General features: G+C 40.9%; 1 protein-coding gene across 9 annotated transcripts in view; it reads right to left on the bottom strand.

Moving 5' to 3' along the window:
• Positions 1 to 13,208: 13,208 nt before the first annotated feature.
• Positions 13,209 to 23,541, bottom strand: part of mib2 (MIB E3 ubiquitin protein ligase 2) — a 43,840-nt gene continuing 33,507 nt past the window's right edge. For all 9 annotated transcript variants that reach the window (XM_047340177.1, XM_047340174.1, XM_047340172.1 and 6 more), the window contains 6 exons: positions 21,033 to 21,159; positions 20,624 to 20,884; positions 17,472 to 17,650; positions 17,156 to 17,349; positions 16,979 to 17,044; positions 13,209 to 16,010 (listed from right to left, as the gene is read on the bottom strand). In XM_047340177.1, the coding sequence (XP_047196133.1) occupies positions 15,769 to 16,010; positions 16,979 to 17,044; positions 17,156 to 17,349; positions 17,472 to 17,650; positions 20,624 to 20,884; positions 21,033 to 21,159 (1,069 nt within the window). In that variant the 3' untranslated portion in view covers positions 13,209 to 15,768. The remainder of the gene's footprint in view (positions 16,011 to 16,978; positions 17,045 to 17,155; positions 17,350 to 17,471; positions 17,651 to 20,623; positions 20,885 to 21,032; positions 21,160 to 23,541) is intronic.

Raw genomic sequence — 23,541 nt, forward strand, 5'->3', positions numbered from 1 at the left:
ATCATAGATCTTTCCAGTCTTGATGACCACTCACACACACATTCATACAGTGCATCTATGTGGAGCCCTTTTTTATACATCAATTATACATTTCGGTCATGGGCAATTTGGGTTTTTTCTTGCCCAAGGACACTTCGGCACGCGGAATGGGGGAGACGGGGATCAAACCGACAACCCTCTTTACCTCCTGAGCCTCAGCCGCCAGGAGCTCAACTAGTTACAATAACTCACAGAAATACACCTGCTTTATAACACATAGAGCATGTGTACAAAGGCTGTGTTGTTGAGTGGTTATGAGCCAATCGTATGTAGTAACTTCAGCCTCAGTGGAAAACCATCAGTGCAATGTAATGTGATGGCAAAATCCCTGAATTGCAGGTTGCTATGAAGGGGTGAATAGAAGTGAGGTTAAAAAATGAAAACTCCTATACAGGCATCCTACTCTGGAAAATCCCAGATCAGCTTCGACCTTGAGTAGCCCTGAGTCTGTGCTGAATTTGTATGCAGGTAAATGATCGGCAGATTTCATTCTTTTGTATGAATCAGGCAGAAACGCGTATCAAAGTCCACAGGCCTAAACATTACCTAAGCCACTCTGTTACGCAGAGCCGTCACTGTAAAGAGCTACACATTAACACATTCAACACACTGGCCCTTCTCAAAGCTCAGCCAGGCTTTTACAACCCTCCAACACACCCTTTGGATTTGGGTGCCGCTCTGTCAACACTGTAGTCTCCAGACGCCAGGAACATTGGTTTGTCTCGTTCTCCCAGCCAATCACAGAGCGGCAGCTAGGTGCAACGCAGTCCCATGAGAGCCTATAGCAGAGCAGGAGCCATGGAGACCAGCTGTTCGTTGGACGGTGATGGGCAAGGAAGTGTTGAGGGTGCAGGTAGAGTGTAGACACTGAGCTGCTGGTGCAGGTGTTTTACAGTCAGTAAACTTTGCATAGTTTACAGAGTCTAATCCGCGAGCCATTCAGGAAGTGGCTCTGAATCAACATTGTGGAAGTTAGCTGTGCAGTAGAAATATATCACAAGCTGCATATAAACGGCTTGAATTTACAAATGCATCCTAATCACCTGCCTTCATCTATTCTTTATACCTCTGAAGAAGACTGAAGCCAACAAAACCGACGTCTGTACATTTCCCATGAGTCAAACCTCCCTCCTCTGTTTCCACAGTCTGTCTCCTATCAGGTCGGAGGCTACAGACACTCAATAGATGTGGGAACACCTTCAGCTTTAACCCCAGCTGACCTACCTCTTGATGAATATGGCCTCTGCCCTCGCAGATCACCCAACCTCTCCGTCTATTCAAGAGGGAGAATCTTCAAACACAACGCCTTAAGTCCTGTCTCCTCTTGAAAAGGGTCAGAATGGGAAACTTGTTCTGTCCAGCTTGATTCTGCTCATCCTGGGCTGTGAGACAGACTGTATTTAACTGGGAACTGGGAAAAAACCAAAGATGCTGGCAGCTGTGATGTGTGTTGAGAGGAATGCACCGGTGTTATCACTCACTGAGTTATGCAAGAACGATTCGGTGGAAACCTTTGCCTGGTACAGTGTTAGGCCTCAGCCCTCCTTTTGCAAAGGGGAAATTCACACACACACACACACACACACACACACACACACACAGTCAGAGCCAAGCAGATCCTGCCCTAAGGATTTTCTAATTACCCTCAGTGAAGGGAGGCAGTCCGACACACACAGAGCTGACTGCCTGGGTTATCACACACACAAACACAATGACTCCCCGACTTCTTCCAAATGTCCTATTTTTAGCTTTCATCTCTAACTTTTTTTTCCGAGAGGGCATTAGGTGTATGGGAGGCACGGTGAATATAAACCTTGTTTAACTGAAACTTTGTACCCTGAGCCAAAATGTAAAAAAATTATACAGAAAAAAAACGATGCACTGCCAGCTTCTTCTCCTGCTCAGAGGAAATGATCTGCAGAGGCCTCAGAAAAACTAGTGCTTGATCTAAACAAACAGACGTCTTTACATTTTCAAGTAAACGCTCTTAAATGGAAAAAAGGAAAAATATCAAACGGGGGTCTTTATTGACTGTATGCAAACTGAAACGTAAATGTCAATTGCCTCAGACACATGTTCAGTATTTTTTGGGATATTTTAACTTTTTATTTTGTGTCTAGCGTGGCTGGATTTACAGGTTGGGAGGCCTCAGGGTAAAAATTGCCTGTGGATCGATTCCTTCCTTGTCTTAATGTCTGCGGTAATTTGATTAAAACAACTGGAGTCAAAAAAATGATCCATGTGACAATTAAATGTACAGTCTAATAAGGAGAACAGTTATAGAAGATCATATTCCCTCCTGAAGGCAGCTCTACAACAACATATGATCAGGATGCAGGATGTGTTTACACACAACTAGTTCACACACGCCTCAAATCAAACAACCTGCATTACCCTGAGAAGTGTTTGAAGACTGTTGAGGACCACAACAGTCACAGAAATAGTCATAAAGTATTTTATGAATTATTAGTTAATTCTACGATATAAAAAGGCAATTGTTTATACATAGATTTTTTAACAATTGACTAAGTTATTGTCTTATTATCTGGGTTCAAATCAGGTGCGAGTATAATCATCATCATCATCGACATCAGACGGCTCTCCGTAGAGAAGCAGTTCCAACCATCACATGAAAGAAGTTAGTGTGACATGTTCCATAATTCAGAGTGGCCTCAAAGGATGTAATAAAAATGGAAATGGCCCCTGATTGGACAAAGGTTCCTGACCCCTGGTATAACAACGCTGTTAATTTCTAACACAGCTGCACTGGTCTTTTCTCTCCCTCTCTCTCCTGTAAACATTCAGGGGGGCCAAATGATTCCACATGGTCCGCAGGTAGAACACAGTGCGGTAACAAGCTGCAGCCTCAGGCCGCAGAGCTGAATGGAGTGACAGTAAGGTGAGGAAGACTGGTATCGGATGAACACATGAAAGAGGGAGGTTGCTGGATTTAAGGCCTTTTTTGTCTTTGGTCGTTCAAAGGAGACAGCTGTCGACTGCACAAGGCCCGACTCCATTCATGTGGGGGGGACCGCAGACAGGGACCACGCCAGTGCGCGCACACACACACACACACACACACACACACACACACACACACACACACACACACACACACACACACACACACACACACACAGTTCAAAGAAAGGTGTGTGTGTAACCTGTTCCATCAGATTCACACTATTATTATAAACACAGGACATTACCATATTTACATTAATGGGACCAACGTTTCTGTTCACATAACCTGATGTATTACTCATGGAGAGGTTGTGAAAGAACTACAATACCTGACGCACAGTGCATCTCTTCAGTAGCTCTCTGGTTTTGTACTTCTTGTATTCAGACATGCTCTGCACTTTAAAGGAACGCTTCAAAATTTAGGGAAATGCCCATGTTTGTTATTCTGTCTTGTGTAAGAGGATTTAAATGGCTTTCATCTCTGTGTGTCTAGAACCGACAACATGTTAGCTTAGCTAGCTTAGCACAAAGACCGGCGGCAGCTACATTAATTACATGGTATGTCTTGATTATTTTTGGAAAATTAATTTGTATGGTCACTCACAGCTGGAACTACAGTATAAGAATCATTCATCCAGGAGCTGTTGATGTTGTTTCTAAAGGCTGTTTCATTCAAGTCCGAATTCATCTGTATCATCATGGAGATAAAATTAAAGGTAGGGTCGGTAATATGTTTCTGCAACACGATTTCTCTTATTTGTTGAAATCATCCTCACATGCTGAAAGCTATCAATAAATAAAGTTAATAAACTGTGTCTGTGGCCCTCAGAGGACTGTAATGGACACGACCAATTATTTGACTTGAACCAAATAAAATGATTGGCTGACGTACCTCTCTGTCACTTACTGTACCTACCTGCCTGGCTGCCTGAACACAACCTGCCCGTGTTCACACTGCACATGACCGGAGTCTCCAAAACTCGGAAAGACATACACCACTGAAGCAGAGAAGAGAACAGAAGTCAGTGAGCGGGTATCGGAAAAGTTGTCTTCTATCAGTTGTCACACAGTGTGCGTTCATATGGGCGTAACTTTCATTAGAGGTCCCATGGGAGGCGATGGGATGTATTGGTTGCATTTTCTCAAAGTGTGGCCTGCTCTTGCTAGCTTCTCTAGGATCACCAATCACTAATCAAACTAATGTGGATTAAACACACTTTAGGACAGTCTGCATGGTGTTGCCAAGAAAAATGTTGGAAGAATCAAAAAAGAGCCTGAGAGAGAAAGTTTTTTGTGTTGCACTATATATGCTGCACATGGATCAAAAAACAAAAAAACTCCAAATAAAGCATTATATTTCCTTGGCAAAGTTTTTGATTGACACGTGATCTCAGTGTAGTACCGATGTAAAACATTTTTTAAGAAAATTGGAAAACTAAGAATTAACTTAATTTAGCATTCAAATGGTCACACTTATTATGTGAGGGTGATGCAAACATTACAATTTAATGTCCATTACTCAGTGTGTTTTCAGATTCCATATACCATTATATATTTTGATAATGAAAAACTGAACATGGAATAACGAGACCTGTTTTGATTCAGTAGAAGCAAAGTTTCACCAGGTGAACAGATAACTCCTGGTACTGAAAGTCAAATCTCTCTCTTTTTTGCCTACAGCTATTTTTTTCATTGACGTCTGAGCTGCGTCATGGCTGCACCATGTCTTCAGTTGATATTTGCATCAGAGGCAAATCAGTCAGTCGGCCTGTACGAGTGGGGGAGACTGTGCCTATTAGCAGAGCTGCAGCTACAGAGCAGATCACACTGTAAAAGCCATATGTTTTGTAGCAGAAACATAAAAGGTAAAGCAGCTTAAAGGGAATTTGTAGTCACAGCTCTGGAAAAAGCTGTAGTAATATGTAATACAGTTTATAATACACTTCTAAAAACATTTTTTATTGTTGTTTTTTTGTGTTAGGAAACATTCACTTTTTCTCCTAAGTGGATCCTCGAGTGGTGGGCCACACTCAAACTCCCCTACTCCCAAAGACTTCACTTGTATTTTCCTATGCAAATAACTTTGCATTGACTGTTCGGATGCTGCAACGGCTGCAGGAGACAAGGCTGCTCTCTCGTGCTCGGGTCTCTTCCTGATGTCTTTTGTTCAAGTCAAACCAAGATGCAAAACCTGCTTCAACAGCAGCAGGAAAAGCTAAGACAACACCCTCTGTCTCCTACAGTTTTTTGAGAGGAAACCGACTGAGATGATCAGTTAAAACTATGCAGATTTGGTTGTGGGAGGGGGGAAAGGAATGAAAAAATTGTTTTAATAATAAAATGAATAATAATAATATCTTTATTTGTATAGCACTTTTCAATGCAGGTAACAAAGTGCTTTACAACCAACAATATGAAATTCACAAAGTGTTCCTGGCTCATAGGGAGATAAAAGGTCGGAAATATAGGGCGGGGCCAGCCCATGCCTGGCTTTAAATATATTTAAAAGAATTTTAAAATCTATCCTAAAATAAACAGGCAGCCATTGCAAGGATGCTAAAAAAGGGGTGATATGGTTGCATTTTGGGGATTTTGTTAAAAGCTAAGCGGCAGCATTCTGGACTAACTGTGGACGTGGATTGATTTCTGAGTAAGACCAATATAAAGGGAGTTACAGTTAAGAAGATAAGAAATAAGGGCATGAATGATTTTTTTCCAGGTCTGTGAGAGATAAAAGATTTAACCATTGCAATGTTTCTTAAATGAAAAAACACGATTGCACAACCTTCTTAAAGTGAGGTTTGAAGCTCAGGATTCAGTCAGAGACCACGCACAGATGTCTAGTTGAGGACTTGGTAAATGGTGCTAGTTCACCAAGGTTTGCCGTGATATCATCCATGCTGGAGGTGGGACCAAAGACAATTACATGGGATTTGGAGAGGTTCAGTTGGATAAAGTTGTTTTCCATCCAGTGTTTTATTTCTGCGTGGCACTTGTGGAGAGTTGCCATGTTTGATTGGAATGTAGAGATGTGTGTCATCAGTGAAAATGGACATTATGTTTACAGATGATGTTACCAAGGGGGAGCATATAGATAGAAAATAGAATGGGACCTAGGATTGAACCCTGTGGGACACCATACTGCACGTTTGAGGGGGGTGAGACTGAGCCGGTCATAGTCATTGAGAAACTTTGGTTGGAAAGGTGTGACCTGAACCAGTTTAAGGGTATGAGGGTGACCCCTGCCCACTTCTAGTAGAGTCACTGGTCACTGCGACTCCCCCCCTCTGCCAGGTAGCCTGGGTTACTGAGCATAACAATAGGCTGCAGGGGTTGTTTTTATGGGAACATCTAGGAGATGAGAAGACAGAGTTTTTAGGGGAATGTAAATTACATTACCAATATTCACTTTTCTGCTAGTGAAGACCAGAGTAGATTTTTGGGGTTATTTTGCTTGTTAGTTTGGCAAAGTTATAATGAGTTATGTAAATGCAATGAAATTATATTATAGTTTTTTCATGTGGTATTATGAGATGTGGATTCCTTAAATATTTAACAATTTAGAATGTTTTTTTTGTTTTGGAAGGATATGACGATGATGAACTTAGAAAATATTTCAATAGATGTGGAAAGTTTATTGAAGCTGAGGAGGGGAACAAAACTAAAAGCCTATGGGAATTCCCTTTGTTATTTAAGTAGGCTGTTGGACCTAAAGTTGTCCGGTATTGTTTAGTGTGATTTTGGTGTTGTGTTTTCTTTGTGTATTGTTTTTGTCTGTTTTTGATGAGTTATGCTAAGGCTCTGTTGTTAAAGATAGAAAAATAAAATCCTGATGAGTAATTTTCTGATATTATTTATGGTTTTCAAAAACTCGACAGACTGGACTTTAAACCTCCTGCGTGTATATAATTGTTTAAGTAATCTCCAAAGAAAAGGCATCACATGTTATCTGGGTCTCATCAGGCGTTAACTAACCTGCTTCCCATCCAATTTACCCATCTGCTGCGGTGAGTCTCTCTACATATGGCCTGTATTCTCCTATAGGAAATGTAATGACCACCTTCTTAACAAATCCGCTGCAGCAGAGGCCTCTGGGCCGAGGCAACAGCAGGTTGACTACAATGAGGGTGGGATGGAGGAGGGGGGCCCACCAGTCGTAGCATGGGCAGGCCATTGAAGTGTTAAGCAGGTACACAAAGGTGGGGCTGGTCTGAAGGGAGTTAAAAAAGAAGGCTATACATTAAAACATGGCTGTTCAGGTGATTCACTGTCACACAGAGGCATATGAAGTGGAATAAATAGTGGAAATGTATTTTATAGCAGATACGAAGTCACATGAAACATGATCTGGTGCTGGAAAACACACAAAGAAACTGGTTCTTGTTACACCTCTCCCATAACAACTGTAATATCATGAGCGAAAACACGACAGACTAAAATTAGGCCGTGTGCGTGTACCCAGAGAGGGGAGCGGAGCTCGGCCGATGTTGCATCAGTGGGAATCCCATCATAGCAACCAGGTGGCTGTCGTCAGCCTGGGAGGCTGCAGACAGAGGCAGAGACGGAGAAAAACAAGATGCTCTCTCTTCATCTCACCTCCCAGAGTGAACATCAGCTCATCATTTCAAATTCAACACACACACAAGCTCCTATATTATTCATATCGATTGTACATGTGTTTTCTATTTTAAATCTCATTGTGACACAGCAAAGCAGAACAAAGAACAATAAACCTGAAGGTCCTTAATCATTAACCACCGATGACAAAGAAGTGACTGTGGCAGCCAATAGTCAGGCCATTAATGTTAATATCACTCACTATCATCAGGATAAAAAGACATTTCTGTTCTATCTTTCCTCTTTTATACACATCAGCAAAACAATGAACGTGAATCAGGACCTTTCTCATCTGAGTTATAACATATAATGTGTCATGTGTTATTCATGTGTCATCATCAAGTAATGGGATGATTTACATTTTCAAAAATCAGTCTGTATAGTTGCTGTAGTTACCTCAGCCATGGAGGTTATGTTTTCACCCCTGTTGGTGGAAGGATTTCGTATGTGTCAGGGAAGAATCCATTCGATTTTGATGTTAATGCTCCAAAAACCCATATCTTACATTTCCCATAATTCATTAGTTTCTTTCATTATAGCCTGTATGTCTAAAATGTCCATTTCAGTAATGACCACACTTCCAGTTGGTAACACAGGCTGAATTAACTGTATTATCTACAAATTGTGATCAAACATAACCATGGTGACATCATTACAGTGTGTTTGTGTTTGTTCATGATGTAAAAAAAATCATGGAAAAGAAATTCCACAGGGTGGAAAAAGTGGCACAATGAAGCACACAACTGACAAATATAGAGCTGTATTAAAATATCATCTTAGATTACGAAACAAGTTTGGTTGAGGTGATAACTAAATTCCCAGAAATCTCAATAACTGTCATCAGTCACAGTAAGTGTTGAATAATAAGCATTGGTTCATGATGTAATCTGTCACATTATTCTTCTATTATAATTCTTTTTTGCTGTTATATGTTGTGTGGCAAAAATCTAAATGAAGTGTTGTTGTGATAAACTGAAATTATTCATAATAAATATTTGTATGAGATAAATAATGTCAAAGACACAGACAATGGTTTGACAGAGTGTCAGAAAAAGTCAAAGGAGCTCAGTGTTTCTGCTTGAAGCTGTTGATTGTGTGTTGGAGGGGTGGAGGAGTGGAGGAGTGGAGGAGGGGAGGAGGGAGAGGCACATCTTCCTTCCTTTGTCCGTCCCGTCCTCCTCCTTTTGTCACATTTTATTGAGTGACTGAAATTATCTGATCTTGCAACTCAACTTTTTTCTCCTGAAACCAGCATCTGCTTTCAGACATTTTAGAGCAGTAAGATGATCCGGAGGGAACCGCCGGCCGCTGCATTCATCAAACAATAACGTAACAACAACGCCGTCTCCCCCCAGCCTAACAACCCAGTTTCACCACACAAACCCCATCAGCAAATCCTCTGCAACTGCTCAACTGCCGGCGATCTTTTCGTTTTCGGAAAAGCCAATGATGCGGTGCAACTTGTTGATGGAACAACAGGTGTGTAGTGACAGTGTAAACAAAGCCACCTCATCTTGAATTGCTGGTTTCTTTTGTCCTGCACGAGAGTCGATTCTATAAAGCCCTAAGCTGCGAAAAAAAAAAGAAAACAAATCCCAGGAGCTCATGGTGCTTTCCTCCAAAACACCTGATTACTGTATAAAGTTCAGATGACGAAGAGGAGCAAAGGCTGCTGGGACAGTATTTTGTCAATGTGATGTCAGGACACCACACCATGTAACATACAGCTCATTGTAATGTCTTTAGTCTTTAACTTAATTCAGTTTGTTTACATCTATTAACTGGAATGGCACCCAGCAGAGCTCGTACCTCAGCCAAGGCCCAACAGTCTCCTTATATCCAATCAAGCTGCACCAAATGTCACACACTCATAGACATCAGTCCCTAAATATATCAGACTTTTTTCCATCAAGATCCATGAATTATTCCCTGCATGGGAAAACAGTGAAAATTCCCTATGTCACAATGTTAAAGAAAGCGGAATTTTATTTTTTCCAGAATCTGCTCCCTGATCCGGATCCTCTTTAATGGAATCTTTCCTGACACATTCTGTCACCAGATTCCACAGAAATCCATCATATAGTTTTTGCATAATGTTGCTAACAAACCAACAATACAACAACCAAACAGACAGGAGTGAAAACATAGCATCACTGTCATCAGAGTAAGTCGACGCTCCAGATATGGAAGCTGTTATTCAAACAAGTGAATCTGATCATCATTATTGCATCAAGCTCATGAACTCTTAGCACAACACAATCAGGACACAGAGGTTTCTGTGTTTGAACGATGTTGGCTGGGGATGGAAATGTTTGCTGCATTTTCTGAAACGTGAAATGTTTGACAAGAGTGTCTGGCAAACTGCAGCGGTGGAAAATAAACAGAATTTATCAGATAGACAGTTAACAAGACTGGAGAGATAATAATGGAGCGATAACAGTCACCAGTAACCAGGCAATAGTGTAATCATAGGAAATCTCTGAGCCGTGTATGTAGCTTCAATAATCATTGACTTTATTTAAGGCTCGGTGTGAAGCATTTAGTGACATCTAGCGGTGGAGTTGCATATTGAACCTAACTGAGTGGCCTCCCCCTCGAGGCCGACAGGAGAAGCTACAGTGGCTCTCAGGTGATGTAAGAACATGAAAGCTCCTCTCAAGGAGCCAGTGTCTGGTTTGTCCATTGTAGAAACAAATCTGTGTGAGATTCATAAAACTTAACTCAATGGTTTCTGCTTATTATCTTTATATTTACGGTGCAGGAGCAAATGACAGAACAGCAACAGGAAAATAAAACCTAGAAGTTTCAAATAAACCCTCTAATCTGCAATATCATCTAATATCATGCAGAGAAGACCTCTCTCCTTTATAAATCAGAAAACAATTGACCCCTGTGAAATTATAGGAACATAAGCTATAATATGAGAGCAATGGAAAACAACCAGACCCTGTCCAAATGTTTCAACACACACTTTTAAAATACGTGACTCTTTATGATCTGTTTTCTAACCTGAGCGAGACTCTGTTGTTTTTTCACTTGAACAAAGCTGAACTGTTGACCTGTCAACGAGTGTAACTTTATTCAACTAAATCTAAACCTACTTTTATAAAATCCAGGGATTGTCTTTTCGTCTTTCAGTGAGTGAGAGGTCAGCTCCAGCAGGATGAAAACACATCAACTAAAAACCAAGCAGGAAACAAGAGTTTTAATCTGAAGGGGGTAAAAGCTGATGTGACTGTGCTCGGCAGTTAATGTTGAAACAGAGATATGAGAAAGGTATTGGAGAAAAATTAGTTACTGTGTCAGTAGGAGGAGGAAGCCTCAGCTCACATGGAGATCAGGGAGCAGTTCTGTTAACAAGTGCGCCCCCTGGAGTAAAGGCTACACAGTGCTGATCCTCCCTGATAACCAACTGTTAAAATCCAATGCAAATTCATGTGAAAATACAGAGAGTGGCTGATAACAGTCTTGTGGGGTAATTGAGTAAATTGCCTCGTTGGTCTTGTAGATCCAGCTACTCATTTGCCTGAGTCAGTTTTCTGACGCTAGCCAAACTCCATTCACAAAATGCACAAATGTAATCATAGTAAAACACACATAGTATAAAATTCACAGAAGCTGAATAAAACATACCAAAACATGACAATGATTAAATTGTTACATTGAGGACATTGAGGCTGCAGCCCTGAAACTGCAGCCTCAATGTCCTCCAGCTCCCCCTACAGGCCACTAAGGAAACTTTCATGAACACATATCTGGATGTGCAGGTGTTGTGGAGAAAATCACAAAGGAAATTACACAAAGACAAACTCAGACAATATTCAAATTCACTCCATAGAAATGCATTCACACAATTCTAACAATAACATATTCATGGAGTGTGTGTGTGTGTGTGTGTGTGTGTGTGTGCGTGCGTGTGCGTGCGTGTGTGTGCGTGTGTGTGCGTGTGCGTGTGCCTGTGCGTGTGTGTGATCTGAATGTCTGTCTGTTTTTTTTGTATCACTAGATGGCGCTCTCATCCCATCATGGTGTGGATAACATACATTCGACCTGCAAACAGCACAAGCTCAGAACGTAAATGTTTAGTGTCAGACAACTGGAGGTTATATTGTGTCAAAATGCATAAACATCACAAAGAGATCAATAGAAACAGCTGAAAACAGTAGAGCAGTATAAAAGAACATACATGTACACAGAATGTACACAGTGATACATACATGTAGATGGATACTGGAGTGTAAACTATGAACACATTTGAAAGCATGATAATATTCACAACCCTGGATAATAGTTTGAAATAGTTCAGTAGCCTATGTCAAAAATTTTGGAAAAATTGTTAACAGCTGCAGTAACATTTTGAAGTTTTAAGTCAAAATCAAATTGATTTGAATGTTTGGGTATTTTAACATTTTCATATAATTGTAAGGAGGAAACTTCATTTTTAATTTCAATGTCATATTTCAAAAGTGAAAATGAAGGTCAGGGGGTTTGCATTGATTTATTTCGCTGCCAATCACACCTACAATTACATCATGTAGCTATTTTGATCTGTGTGCATATAAGTGGAGATATACAGGCCAGTACATTGGTCATGAAAAGATACTGTGTCACTCTGATGGATAAACACAAATATGTGTAAGATAAAGAAATACACAAGTTCTTTGCTGAATAAAAACAGTTCAATAAACAATGTGCTGACACAATTTCATACATATGCTGTGTATCAGAACAACCTATTAATAAAGGTCATATATATATATATATATATATATATATATATATATAAACAGGACATTGGTGGTAGGACACAGTGGCTCTGTGCTTGTTCCCAGTGTTCAGAGCTCTCTTCCTGTCCTCAGAGAGGACGTCACTGCTAAAGCGCTGAGTCATATGCCAAAGCCATCTGAGCCCTAAGACAATTAGGACTGAGAAGTGGCACGCAGCAGCAGGAGACTGCTGCACAAATACCAGTCTGTCTAAATGGGTTAGTGAAATCACAACCTGCTCGCCTGCTGTTTACCTGCACTGTGGAGAAACGCACGAGGAGGGAGTGACTTCCAAAGAGGTCAAGAAATGTTAAGATAATACTTTACACTGTAAATTACAAACAAAATCCCCAAATCGTCACATCAGCATATTCATTTATTTCTCCCAAAATGTCATTATGGAAAGTTTGAATTTATTTTTTCAAACTTCCTAAATTTGAACACCACTAAAATATTATCACAAAATGTTTGGGACATCATGTTAATAATTAATGTCAAAGAAATTAATATAAACCACTGTTAATAATGTGAATGTCAATAAGTTCCATGTTAACCATGTCACGTCCATATTGTAACTACCTGCCTTAAATAAACCACTAAGATATTCAGCTGTCATCAAAGTAAAGAGACAACACTGATGTTGTGGAGAATCAAATGTATAATATGAATATGATGTTTTCAGGTGGGTCAGGGGGTAAAGGGGAGGAAGCAATTCATGAGTCAAAGCTTTTTTTATTTCACGTGACTCGTCTGCAGTGGGACGACATTTATAAAATCATTTCAAAATAGCTTCAAAATTACAATTACAAACTCGACACCAGGTCCTTAGAAAACAGTTCCATATTTATTGCAAAATATTTTTGTACAGAATACAACTGAAAAAACACCAACAGAGGAGGAATGGACAGTAAGGCCAACATCAGAACTCCAAGAGCTGAACTGTACAAACACCAATAGTAACGTTTGCTGCTTTTATCGTGTGTTTATACATAAATTGTTTCCCGCCGTTGCAGCAGCCTCTTTAAGGGGGAGGGAAAAAAAGAACTCAAACGTCTTCCCCCTTTTTCTAAAACATTATTGCCTTTTGCCTGTGAATCCATCATCTTAGAACACCAGTGGACAGATCCTTAAAATGGTGCCATTTCTGTAAGAAACTCGTTGCTCGACTGATGTCTCACAAAATATAAATATATATACATCTATAGATACATATAGATATATATATATACTTGTAAAAAGCTCCAAACAATATGGGACTGATCATATTTTGGAAGTGAGCGTAGGGTCACCTGTCACTGAGAGCATGAGGAGGTTGGGAGCACTACAGCTAACGCCATTAGCTCAGCCGCTAATGTCAGTACTGTAACCAGGTGTGCTGAGTTGCGTAACGAAACATTGACGTTTAAAGTTTGCTTTTAGTTTACTTCACACTGCTGGAATTACAGAACCCTCGCTTGAGCTTAGCAGGGTTTTTTTTTAAGATAAATTCGGGCGTACATGCCCATGCACATCCTCATGCGATTTGGCACTGATGTAAAAGTTCTTTCCTCAAAATAAACCTTGTGGTAAACACATTACTCCTTCTCCTAAACCTTTTCTTTTACACATAAAAAGGCAGAGTGAGACAGGATACATTTTTTTCCCCCTCGACATTCAAATGTACATCTTTAACATTGGCTCTCCCAAAATTTGGGATCTAACAAAGACCAAAAAGAAAAGAAAAAAAACTCCTGTCTGCTGGAGCTTATTATAGAAAATTAAAATTAAATAAAAGATTAAAATACAAATTTTTTTCTCATATGCATAAGCCCTTCAAGAAAACACACCAAGACAGAAAGGATGAGGATGATGTACAATCCAGAACTCCAGAGGAGAAAGGAAGGGAACAGGGTTTATACTGAATTGACTCGACTAAGAACAAGGAACCACAGATGCAACACAACAGTGTCATGTTTTTGCCCTTCTGATTCTTTATCTTACAATACGTCTGGTGGATAAATAACAGAAACTTGAGCGCCCTCCTTGAAAGTGTGAACTTGGATCTCACAGGGGTCTCAACATCAGTCAGATGACAGACAGACAGACAGACTGTGGTCAGACTAACACAATTCTTTCTGTCCAAAATAAAACAGAGTTAGAGCTGAGTGGTGCTTCTGGGATGTTTTAAGGACATTTATTTTGTATTGTTTTGAAGTAGAATGCAGGAGAATGTCAGTCTGTTGCAGAAACTCATCTGCAAACATTCAATTCACTAATGAGAGAAAACAATAGTTATGGGTTTATAAAAAGGGTTTTTTCCACCATCTACAGGGTTAGTTATCAATTACCTTTTCCTTCAGTGACCCTCCACTAAAATGACCTGACAAACTGTGTGTGTGTGTGTGTGTGTGTGTGTGTGTGTGTGTGTGTGTGTGTGTGTGTTAGGGGGTCTTTAACCTTTCATGGATATCACAAGTGCTTTCAATAATTTGATACCCTGAGTAGAGGACATAGGCTTGGGGTGAATTTCAGTAGAAACAATAATATTTTTGCCAAGCAAACACCAACTGAGAAAAGGACATTACCAAGTAAAACCACCTGTCACACATAAATAAAAACCTGCACTTATCGGTACATTAAAAACCACAAATGTAACCAGAGAGAAATAAAAACAACGACAACAACGACAAATCACCCATGACGACACAGTCATTTCCAGCTTTACAATATGCATATACTCATGCATATATAGTGTGTATTTCCCCTTGCATACAGGCGAGTGGTTGGGGACTATAAAGAGAGCCTTTAGTTATACCAACTCCCTCTGCAGAGACTAACACTGATTATTAAGCGATTGATACAAATGAGAGCAAACATAATTCACAGGACAGGCCGAGGGGGCGCGGACACGGGACTGATTCTGTGCAGCTTTGTAAACAGAAGGGGCCAGACAGCCAGAGAGGATGATGGGTAACAGACATCCACTTAAAGCAGCAAAGAGAGGACAGATTACAGGTGGTGGAAAAGAAGATGCTGAGGACATTTTTCTCCCAGCTTCGCATTGTCTGCTTCCTGTTGAGCTTGACGGATGATCAGTACTGACGGCAAAAAATTTAGTTAAAGTGATCGACGTGTTCCTGCCCGTGCTGCTCAGGAGGGAAACTACAGAGAATGTAACAAACAGTGGATGATGTAACACAGCGTCTTATAGTAAAGCATCATGGGCAGAGTGCGCATTTGATTACGTGTGGTGGGCATGAGCAGGAGGGTGCGACAGGCAGATACAGGTCGCTGGGTCTTCAAGCGGTAACAGCTGCCCCCTCCCACCCCCAACCCCCACCCATACATCTTTCCAATCCCCTACCGACATCCTCTTTGGGTCGTGTAAGAGCTACAGAGGAGCTCAGACGAACAACTGGATCCGCTCGCGGATGGTTTGCCGGCAGATGGGGCAGGTCTTGAGCGCAGCGCTGCAGTCGATGCAGGAGGCGTGTCCGCACTGGAAGACCAGCTTGATCTGGTTGTCGATACAGATGGGGCAGGTGATCCGCTCCTCCATCTGCCGGTAGCGGGACTGCAGCTGCTCCAGCAGGTTGTGCTGCTCCGAGTTCTCATTTCCAGGACTGCAGTCTACCTCTGTTTGGTCTGTGTGTGTAAAGGATTGTAATGTAAATGTCAATTAAGGACTGGATTTACAGACTTAGACAATAACTGTAGATTACTGCCCTGCTCTTTCACCGAGCTACTGGGTCATATATGGCTGGGTACTATGGAAACTATAGCATGACTCAAACATTTTTCATTAGTGTCTTGCTCTTGACATAGAGGTGCTTTAATCTACCATCCAAAGCTGTGTCTCACTGATACCTGATCAGGACCAGTCCTCTCTGCGATGTACACATTGTGGAAAACTACAAGGGCCCTCTTAGAGTATATGTCCGTCGAGCTTAATACCCTATCTCACCATGTCAGAGAAGCTTTTCCCATTCATTATCTGTGGCCCCCGCCACAGTTTAATTTGTCCTGCCACAGCTTTATAATGAACCAATGAAAAAAAATTTAAGAAGAGATCTGAGGCTTGGTGTTTGGCTCTGGTGCTGCATTGTATCTGCAGCACAATTTGCCATGTGCTGGCGCTATGTCCATAAAGTTGTTACCATCCAAGCAGTCAGTCAGACCTCAGAGTTTTAGCTGCAGTTGTGGCTATACAGTTCTCACTCAGTCACCCAGAATCTGTTAAATCTGCTACCACTATGGATTGAGAATAACATTTCTGGATCCGTCCAATTATTTGGATCCGTGCCTAAATTGGATGGTTTCTTCCCTGGGCCATGTCCCAGCCCTCCCCAAAATTACATGGAAATCAATGAAAGAGTTTTTGAGTAATCCTACAAACAAATGAAGATCAAAACTTAAACTCCTTGGCAGAGGTCATAAACACAAAAATGGTGACTTTAAAACTTTAAATCACTAAAAAAAAACTCACGAATGAACATTAGATCAGTAACAATTACAGGACTGAATGCAAAAGTTAAACCTGGTTGGAGGGAAACAGTGAAACATGTAAGACAGTACATGCAGTTACATTCCAACATAAAAATGCTTAGTCTTACCTTGTCTAATTTTCTTTGTGATTGTGACTTGGCATTTGATGCATTTCTTCATCCGATGGGCGCATTCTGTTTGGACAAGGACCAGGTCAGCAAAGACACACACATGAACTCTGAAGGCAGATCAATATGATAAAAAAAGCATGCGTTTGTACAGATCCATGTTTCTCAATAACGCACCTTCACAGGCCACGCTGTGCTGGCAGGGGCAGAAGAGAACCAGCAGAGCCAGCTCGGAGCAGATGAGGCATTCGCTGGGCCCCGGTGGCGTGGGAAGAACCAGGTTGGTCATGGTGTTGGGCGTAGTGTGGACCCTCCGCAGGCTCGCACTGCTCAAGCCCTGTCCAGATGTGATGGCCTGCAGACGCTGCAACCTGATGGACAACACAACACTCACTGTAACAACGCATAAAACCCAGTACAATTTTTTACACATCACATTGTCAATGGAATATACTGTATATGAGAAAATATGTATGAAGAATCTGACAACTACCTGTGCTTCTCTGAGAAGCTCTTGATGAGCTGCAGCATTGTGCTGTCAGCCACAAGGTCCAGAGGACTCTTGCCCTTGTGGTTGGCATAGTTGATGTCAGACCCTTCCTGTGCTAGAAAACAGGCCAAAGCTGCCCCGACGCTCAGCTCCGTATTCCCCAGAAGACCTGAAGCGCTCAGCTGTGGATCCACACAACGAGGAAGGGAAGAGAGAACGAAAGAGAATAAACAGAAGAAGGCAGAAGTCGTCAAAACACACGCTCAATAAGACCAAGCACTCATGCAAATGCTGACTAGAAAACTTTGTCAACAACGATGTAAACAACAAAGCGGTCACTGAAATAAAACCAGTGCAATCCAGCTAATGCCGATACATAACCCCAAATCTAATCATCACTGATAAAAACTCATCTGCTGACAGTGGTCGAAACAGCTCTGAGCACTTAAGTCTGACCACCTTCAAGGCTGTGTGTGTGTGTGTGTGTGTGTGTGTGTGTGTGTGTGTGTGTGTGTGTGTGTGTGTGTGTGTGTGTGTGTGTGTGTGGGTCGGTTTGGCAGGTTCCCAGGACGTTGAGTGGAGCTGCAGTGTTTGCGGTCATGTAGACTGGAAAGGACATTCTTCATCAGTGCAATGATATTAACACTAACTGAGTAATAACAGTATTTAAAGTGCAGCACAGATCAGAGAGTCAAGGTCTATTAATGATGAAAACCAAACAAGAGTATATGTCTCTCAACAGCATGAAGGAGGTTTATTAATTAAAATTCTGATCCTCATTACAGTGTGGACACAGTTACAATGTGAACATATTATGTACAAATCCCTTAGCGGGTGTTAAAAGCTGCTCTAATCAATATACTTATATTAAGAACAGGTCAGATGACTGCATGTAATAATGAGAGCATGAATCCACAGAGGATTATCAGATCTACGGAGCATCTCTCAGCTCATTGTTTTGGTTTTACAGTCCACAACTTTTGCTGTTTTGATTCAGTCTCACCGCTCCCAGCAGCAGGTGAGACTCTGATAAACCTAGTGTACACTACCAGCCTCGCAGATGCTTCTTTCAGAAAAGCTAAACAGATCTCAAACTTACTTATATGACTTCAAATGAATGTTATTATAATGCTGCTTTGTGTTATTTGCTTTATAAGGTGATGATGTGTCCCTGATGTGTTGACAGCTCGTTGCTCTGTCTCGAGGTGGGAAAGATAATCAATAATTTCAGTGTAATGTTACCAAACTCCAGTGAAGAGTCACATGCAGCTTCGGTTTCATAAAAGCTCTTCATGCGCTTTATAAACATGAATAACTTTATCCTCGCTTGTGATAATAAAAATTGGAATTGCCATAGGTTTTTTTTTTTTATGTGCAGCAGTGATGCATGGAATTCTCTCTCCACAGATAGACTATAGAGATAAAAAACTGAACACCAACAAAGACTAGATGGAATCCTGAGGACTCAATCAGATATGTCTGTGCCTGTGGGAGTAAATAATACCACATGACTTCTTTTAAAATCCCTGGATTAATTGGTCTTTTTCTTAGATCATGACATCCTTTGGGGAAAAGTGGCACAATGTGTGTTTACACTGTACTCAGTTTACATTTATCATATATCTTAACTGGAGGGCCATCTTTGCCATATCAATATTGTCACTGTAAAGATGTTTTCAAACATGCACTGAACTCTGAATAATCTCCTAAATTATCCAGAGGGACTGTATGTGAGAACGCAAATTGATGTCCGAGGCTCTGGACAATATCTGGAGGTTTTCTTCCCAGACATTCTCGGTAGAATCTACAGAGAATACCGCAGGATGTTGAGGATTCACCGTGAGTGAGTGTTCGTGATGATTAGGTTTCTATCACGCAACAGACGCAAAAACGGACAAAAACAAGAACAATACAAACATCTCAGGAAGGAAAAGAGGGGCCATATATGAAGAAGATGCCAAAGAAGACGTCAACTTGGAAAAACAGTGAGATTCAAGGCCTTTTGGTAGTAAGGACCAACGCCTGTATCAATGTGCTGTAAACAATAACGTGATCTCCCCAATGGAATTTACACATTATGTCCTGCGTCCTGCATGATCTACTCAGATGCTCGTAGAATCTCCTGCTGCATTCTTCATATATGAAATGCAAAACTCAGCACAACGTCTGGAGCCCATTATTCTGACATATGTCTGAATAAATACCTACATACATTTTTTTGCCTGTGCATCCTTTAAAAACTTGTAATTAAAGGTACATTTTATCTCTAAGAAAATAAATCCTTAATAAATACAGTAAAATAATTTAATCCATTTGGTTACTTAGCTTTTTGATTCTTTTCTCTTGTTCCCCCAAGAAACATTCGTTGCTTCTTGCTTATATACCACCGCAGTGCACTCTTATCTGATTACTTTCTCCTAAATTAAGCCCTCTCCGTTATCCTGTTTACACAATACTCTTAAATTAACCATCTCTTTAAGTCTTCCCACCTGACTCACTCCATTCATTCCATCGTGTACCTGGCAACTAGCTCCTTTATCCTAGATTAAACCCCCAAGACGATAAGCAAATAACACTGACACTCATTCCCTCAGGTTTTGTTTACCATTCCCTCCTTGTGCTTTATTTGCTTATTTACCTGACTCTTAAGCTGTATTTACCTCCTTAATACTGTATTAATCCCTCCTCCTAGCTTCAGTCTTAATTTACCGATCTTAGGTGTCTATTTATTCTATCTTGACTCTTCTTTGAATGTTATTTTGTTCTCTTCCTTTCGTAACCGTCTTTATTTACCCACTGACTAGTCTGTATTTAGACACTTCTTCCTGTGGGATCTTTTAAAAGTTTTGTTATGTCATTTTTAAGTCCCAGCATTACCCAGAATTCAGCATTAATGAGTTATAGGCAAGTAATGACTCTTGCCCATTATGAGTTGAGTAATTTAAGTAAATACAGAATAAGGCCTGTTAACAATCCTGAAAAAATAATAATAGTAATAGCTACTGAAAGTAATATGAATGATAGAATGTTCCAGCTATAGTTGATTTAATAAATTGCTCCCCTTAAAATAAATATCAATTCTTTAAAAACAGAAACATATGTTTAAACAACAGGTCAACAATATGCTACTTCCCAGCCATCCTGTCGGTTCTCACCCTGCAGTAGAGCGACGTGGAGGAACAGCCCTCACTGCTCTCCTCTGTGCTGCTGGTTCCCACAGTGGGGCTGAGCATAACGTTGGCCAGCTGTGGGCGGAGGAGGGCAACGTGCATGGCCGTGTCGCCGTCCTCGTCCTCCATGTTGACGTCCGCCCCCTCGGCCACCAGAAGCTGCACCAGCTCGGTGTGACCCTGTGTCACTGCCAGCTGCAGTGGCGTCTGGTTGCGGTTGTTGCGGATGTTGATGTCGCAGCGTCCCTGTGGAAGAGGTGGTATGGAATAAAGGATATTGAAATTCCCTACTAGGAACGTGTGCCAGAAATTCAAAATGAAAAAAGCAGTGAAGAAAAGATGTCTGGACATATGAGCTTTAAAGGACTCTGTTTTGCTCCTGTCCTCGGCTCACCTCCTTGACGAGCATCTCAGCAACATCTCTGTGGTTGTTGAGGGCGGCCAGATGCAGTGCGGAGAAGCCATCTTCCTTCTTAACGTCCACCAGCTGCCGTGCTCTGCCGAGGATCTTCTCTGTGGCCCTGCCGCCGGGTCAAACAACACAAGACTCAATTAGCCAGTTTGCAAAACAGCCCTCATGACTCATGGCCCTAATTAACAACAGTTATATCTTTAATAGCTGCCCCGGTGCTTTTTACAATCTCCAAAAAAAAAATACTTTAAAAGCTGCTGAAGGTAACAATTCAACTGTAATTGAACGTGATAAGCTTTCATGACAGGTTAATTCGTCACCTATTAGTCTGGTATTATGCCCACAATCCTGATTAGACAAAGGGACATTGACTGCAACCACACAAGTTCAGACAGTACAACAGGAACACAACATAAACTTCTCAGAATACGAGGCTTATCCTGTGTCACAGCGTACTTGACATGAGCTTGGACAGAGATGCAGCTGTTGCAGAACTGGTAACAAGTGGATCTAACAAGAAAACACTGAGACACAACAGGCAGACAGTTGTCACTAAATGTAGTCACCTGACCTGACCTCCTGATGAACGACTGTCCGTGGTGAAAAGAGCCAGCCCTTTCTGTTGCACTCCTCTAGTGTCCTCTAAGTGTTCCATGTAAATTGTTGCTTTAAACTCTAAATAATAATATATCACTGCCATCCTCGTAGTTTGCCATTATATTCAGACATTAGATCAGACATTTAATCTTAATCTCTTCTCTTACTTAAATCAGATTGTGTCCTGTTCTCTTTAAAGTGAAACTTGCCAAAGGAGAAAAAGGTCAGTTGCAGTGCATCATGAGGCCACATTCAGTAAAGTGAGACTATGAGAACTTTGTTTTCTCTGATTTATGCAACTGGCTGATGCTGCAGTGCGAGGTAGGGCTGCACTGTTGAGCTGTCCTCTGCTCCGTCGCTGAGTTTGTTTGATGACGTGTGAAATTGAAGCCGACAGCCTCAGAGGCTGCACAGCAAGCTGCCTCGTCACCATGGAGGCTTCAGTGTGAGGTGAACTAAACTTTCTATGAACATTAGATTTATTTTAGTATTAGCTCTACTGGGGTTAACTGCTTGTAAACACTGGTGTTGCACAAATTAAACTATAATTATCTAAATGAAAAAAAGAAGGAACAGCACATAAGCGATGCTATTGGTCTTCTACTTAAGGTTCACTTTTTGACTTCCATCACTGAATAGGAAGACAGCTTCTTTCAAATAAATAAAAAACAAGAGTATGTAAATGTATTGCTCAATATCTAGAGTACAGAAAACCTGCACACCAGCAACTATTGAGCTACCAGTAAATGTGATATCCATCCAAAAATACAACCCAAGCTATTTTATGGCCAATACAACAATAAAAAGCTTATTAATATAAAATGAAATATAATCAATAAATAAACAATATACATACTGGGGAGCAAAGAATGTCAAGAAAACAATTATTCAGTCTTAAGCTAACCTTACAGCTGGGGAACAGATGATTGACCTAAAATGTTTGTTTTTGTTCACTTTTTATTTTAGTTTAAGTTCGTTATACTTATGATGTACATGGTTGATTAAACTATCAACTATATGCATTGGAGGAAGACCTGTGCCAATAAGTACCCTCTACCTGTTATTTTAAATTATAACATAAAATTAAAACTCTGCTATGACCCAAATGAATAATATGATACGGTTTTGAAATCACTCATTCACACACACTGTGTTGGAGGTCATTGGTACTTGCTATGCAACTCAGTGTGTGTGTGTGTGTGTGTGTGTGTGTGTGTGTGTGTGTGTGTGTGTGTGTGTGTGTGTGTGTGTGTGTGTGTGTGTGTGTGTGTGTGTGTGTGTGTCTGCAAGTGTGTGTATCTGCAAGTGTGTGTTGTGAAGGTAATGAAAGGGGGAATATTGCCCCTGCATCTGAGTCGTCTCCAACGCACCTTAATTAACTTAAAGAGCAGCTCGCCCTGGCTACTCGGGAGAAGCCTCTCAGATTAGATAACAGCCGCGTCAGCTGTGTCAGCGCTGTACCCACAATGCCTCACTCCTCTGGATTATTTCCATAATCATTACTCCAGCGTGTTCATGAATATTCAGACCTGGGCTGACGTTTTGAGGCAGTTTTGTGCAAACATGCCTTCGCAAAAAACAGCCAGAGGGCATCCTGGGTAGACTGCTAATGACTTTTGTGGAGACTGATGTCATCATTCGGTTATTTTTGGAGTTAACATCACTATTTGATAGAACTCTGATAAAATCTGAAGAAATGTACCAATTCTACGCCTATAAATGACAAAAACAATGAAAATAAAGAATTTTCATTTTGTGTATAATTATAGTGAGTATGTTGTGGAATTAGAAGAAATTGTAGGGGTCAAAGTGCTTCTGGTGAAAGTGAGGAGAAAACAAAGCTGCAATGAGGAGTTGAGATTACAGGAAAAGAGGGAGAATCCAGCCAAGTAAA

This window comes from Hippoglossus stenolepis, chromosome 6, assembly GCF_022539355.2.
Source record: "Hippoglossus stenolepis isolate QCI-W04-F060 chromosome 6, HSTE1.2, whole genome shotgun sequence".
Classification (NCBI taxonomy): Eukaryota; Metazoa; Chordata; class Actinopteri; order Pleuronectiformes; family Pleuronectidae; genus Hippoglossus; species Hippoglossus stenolepis.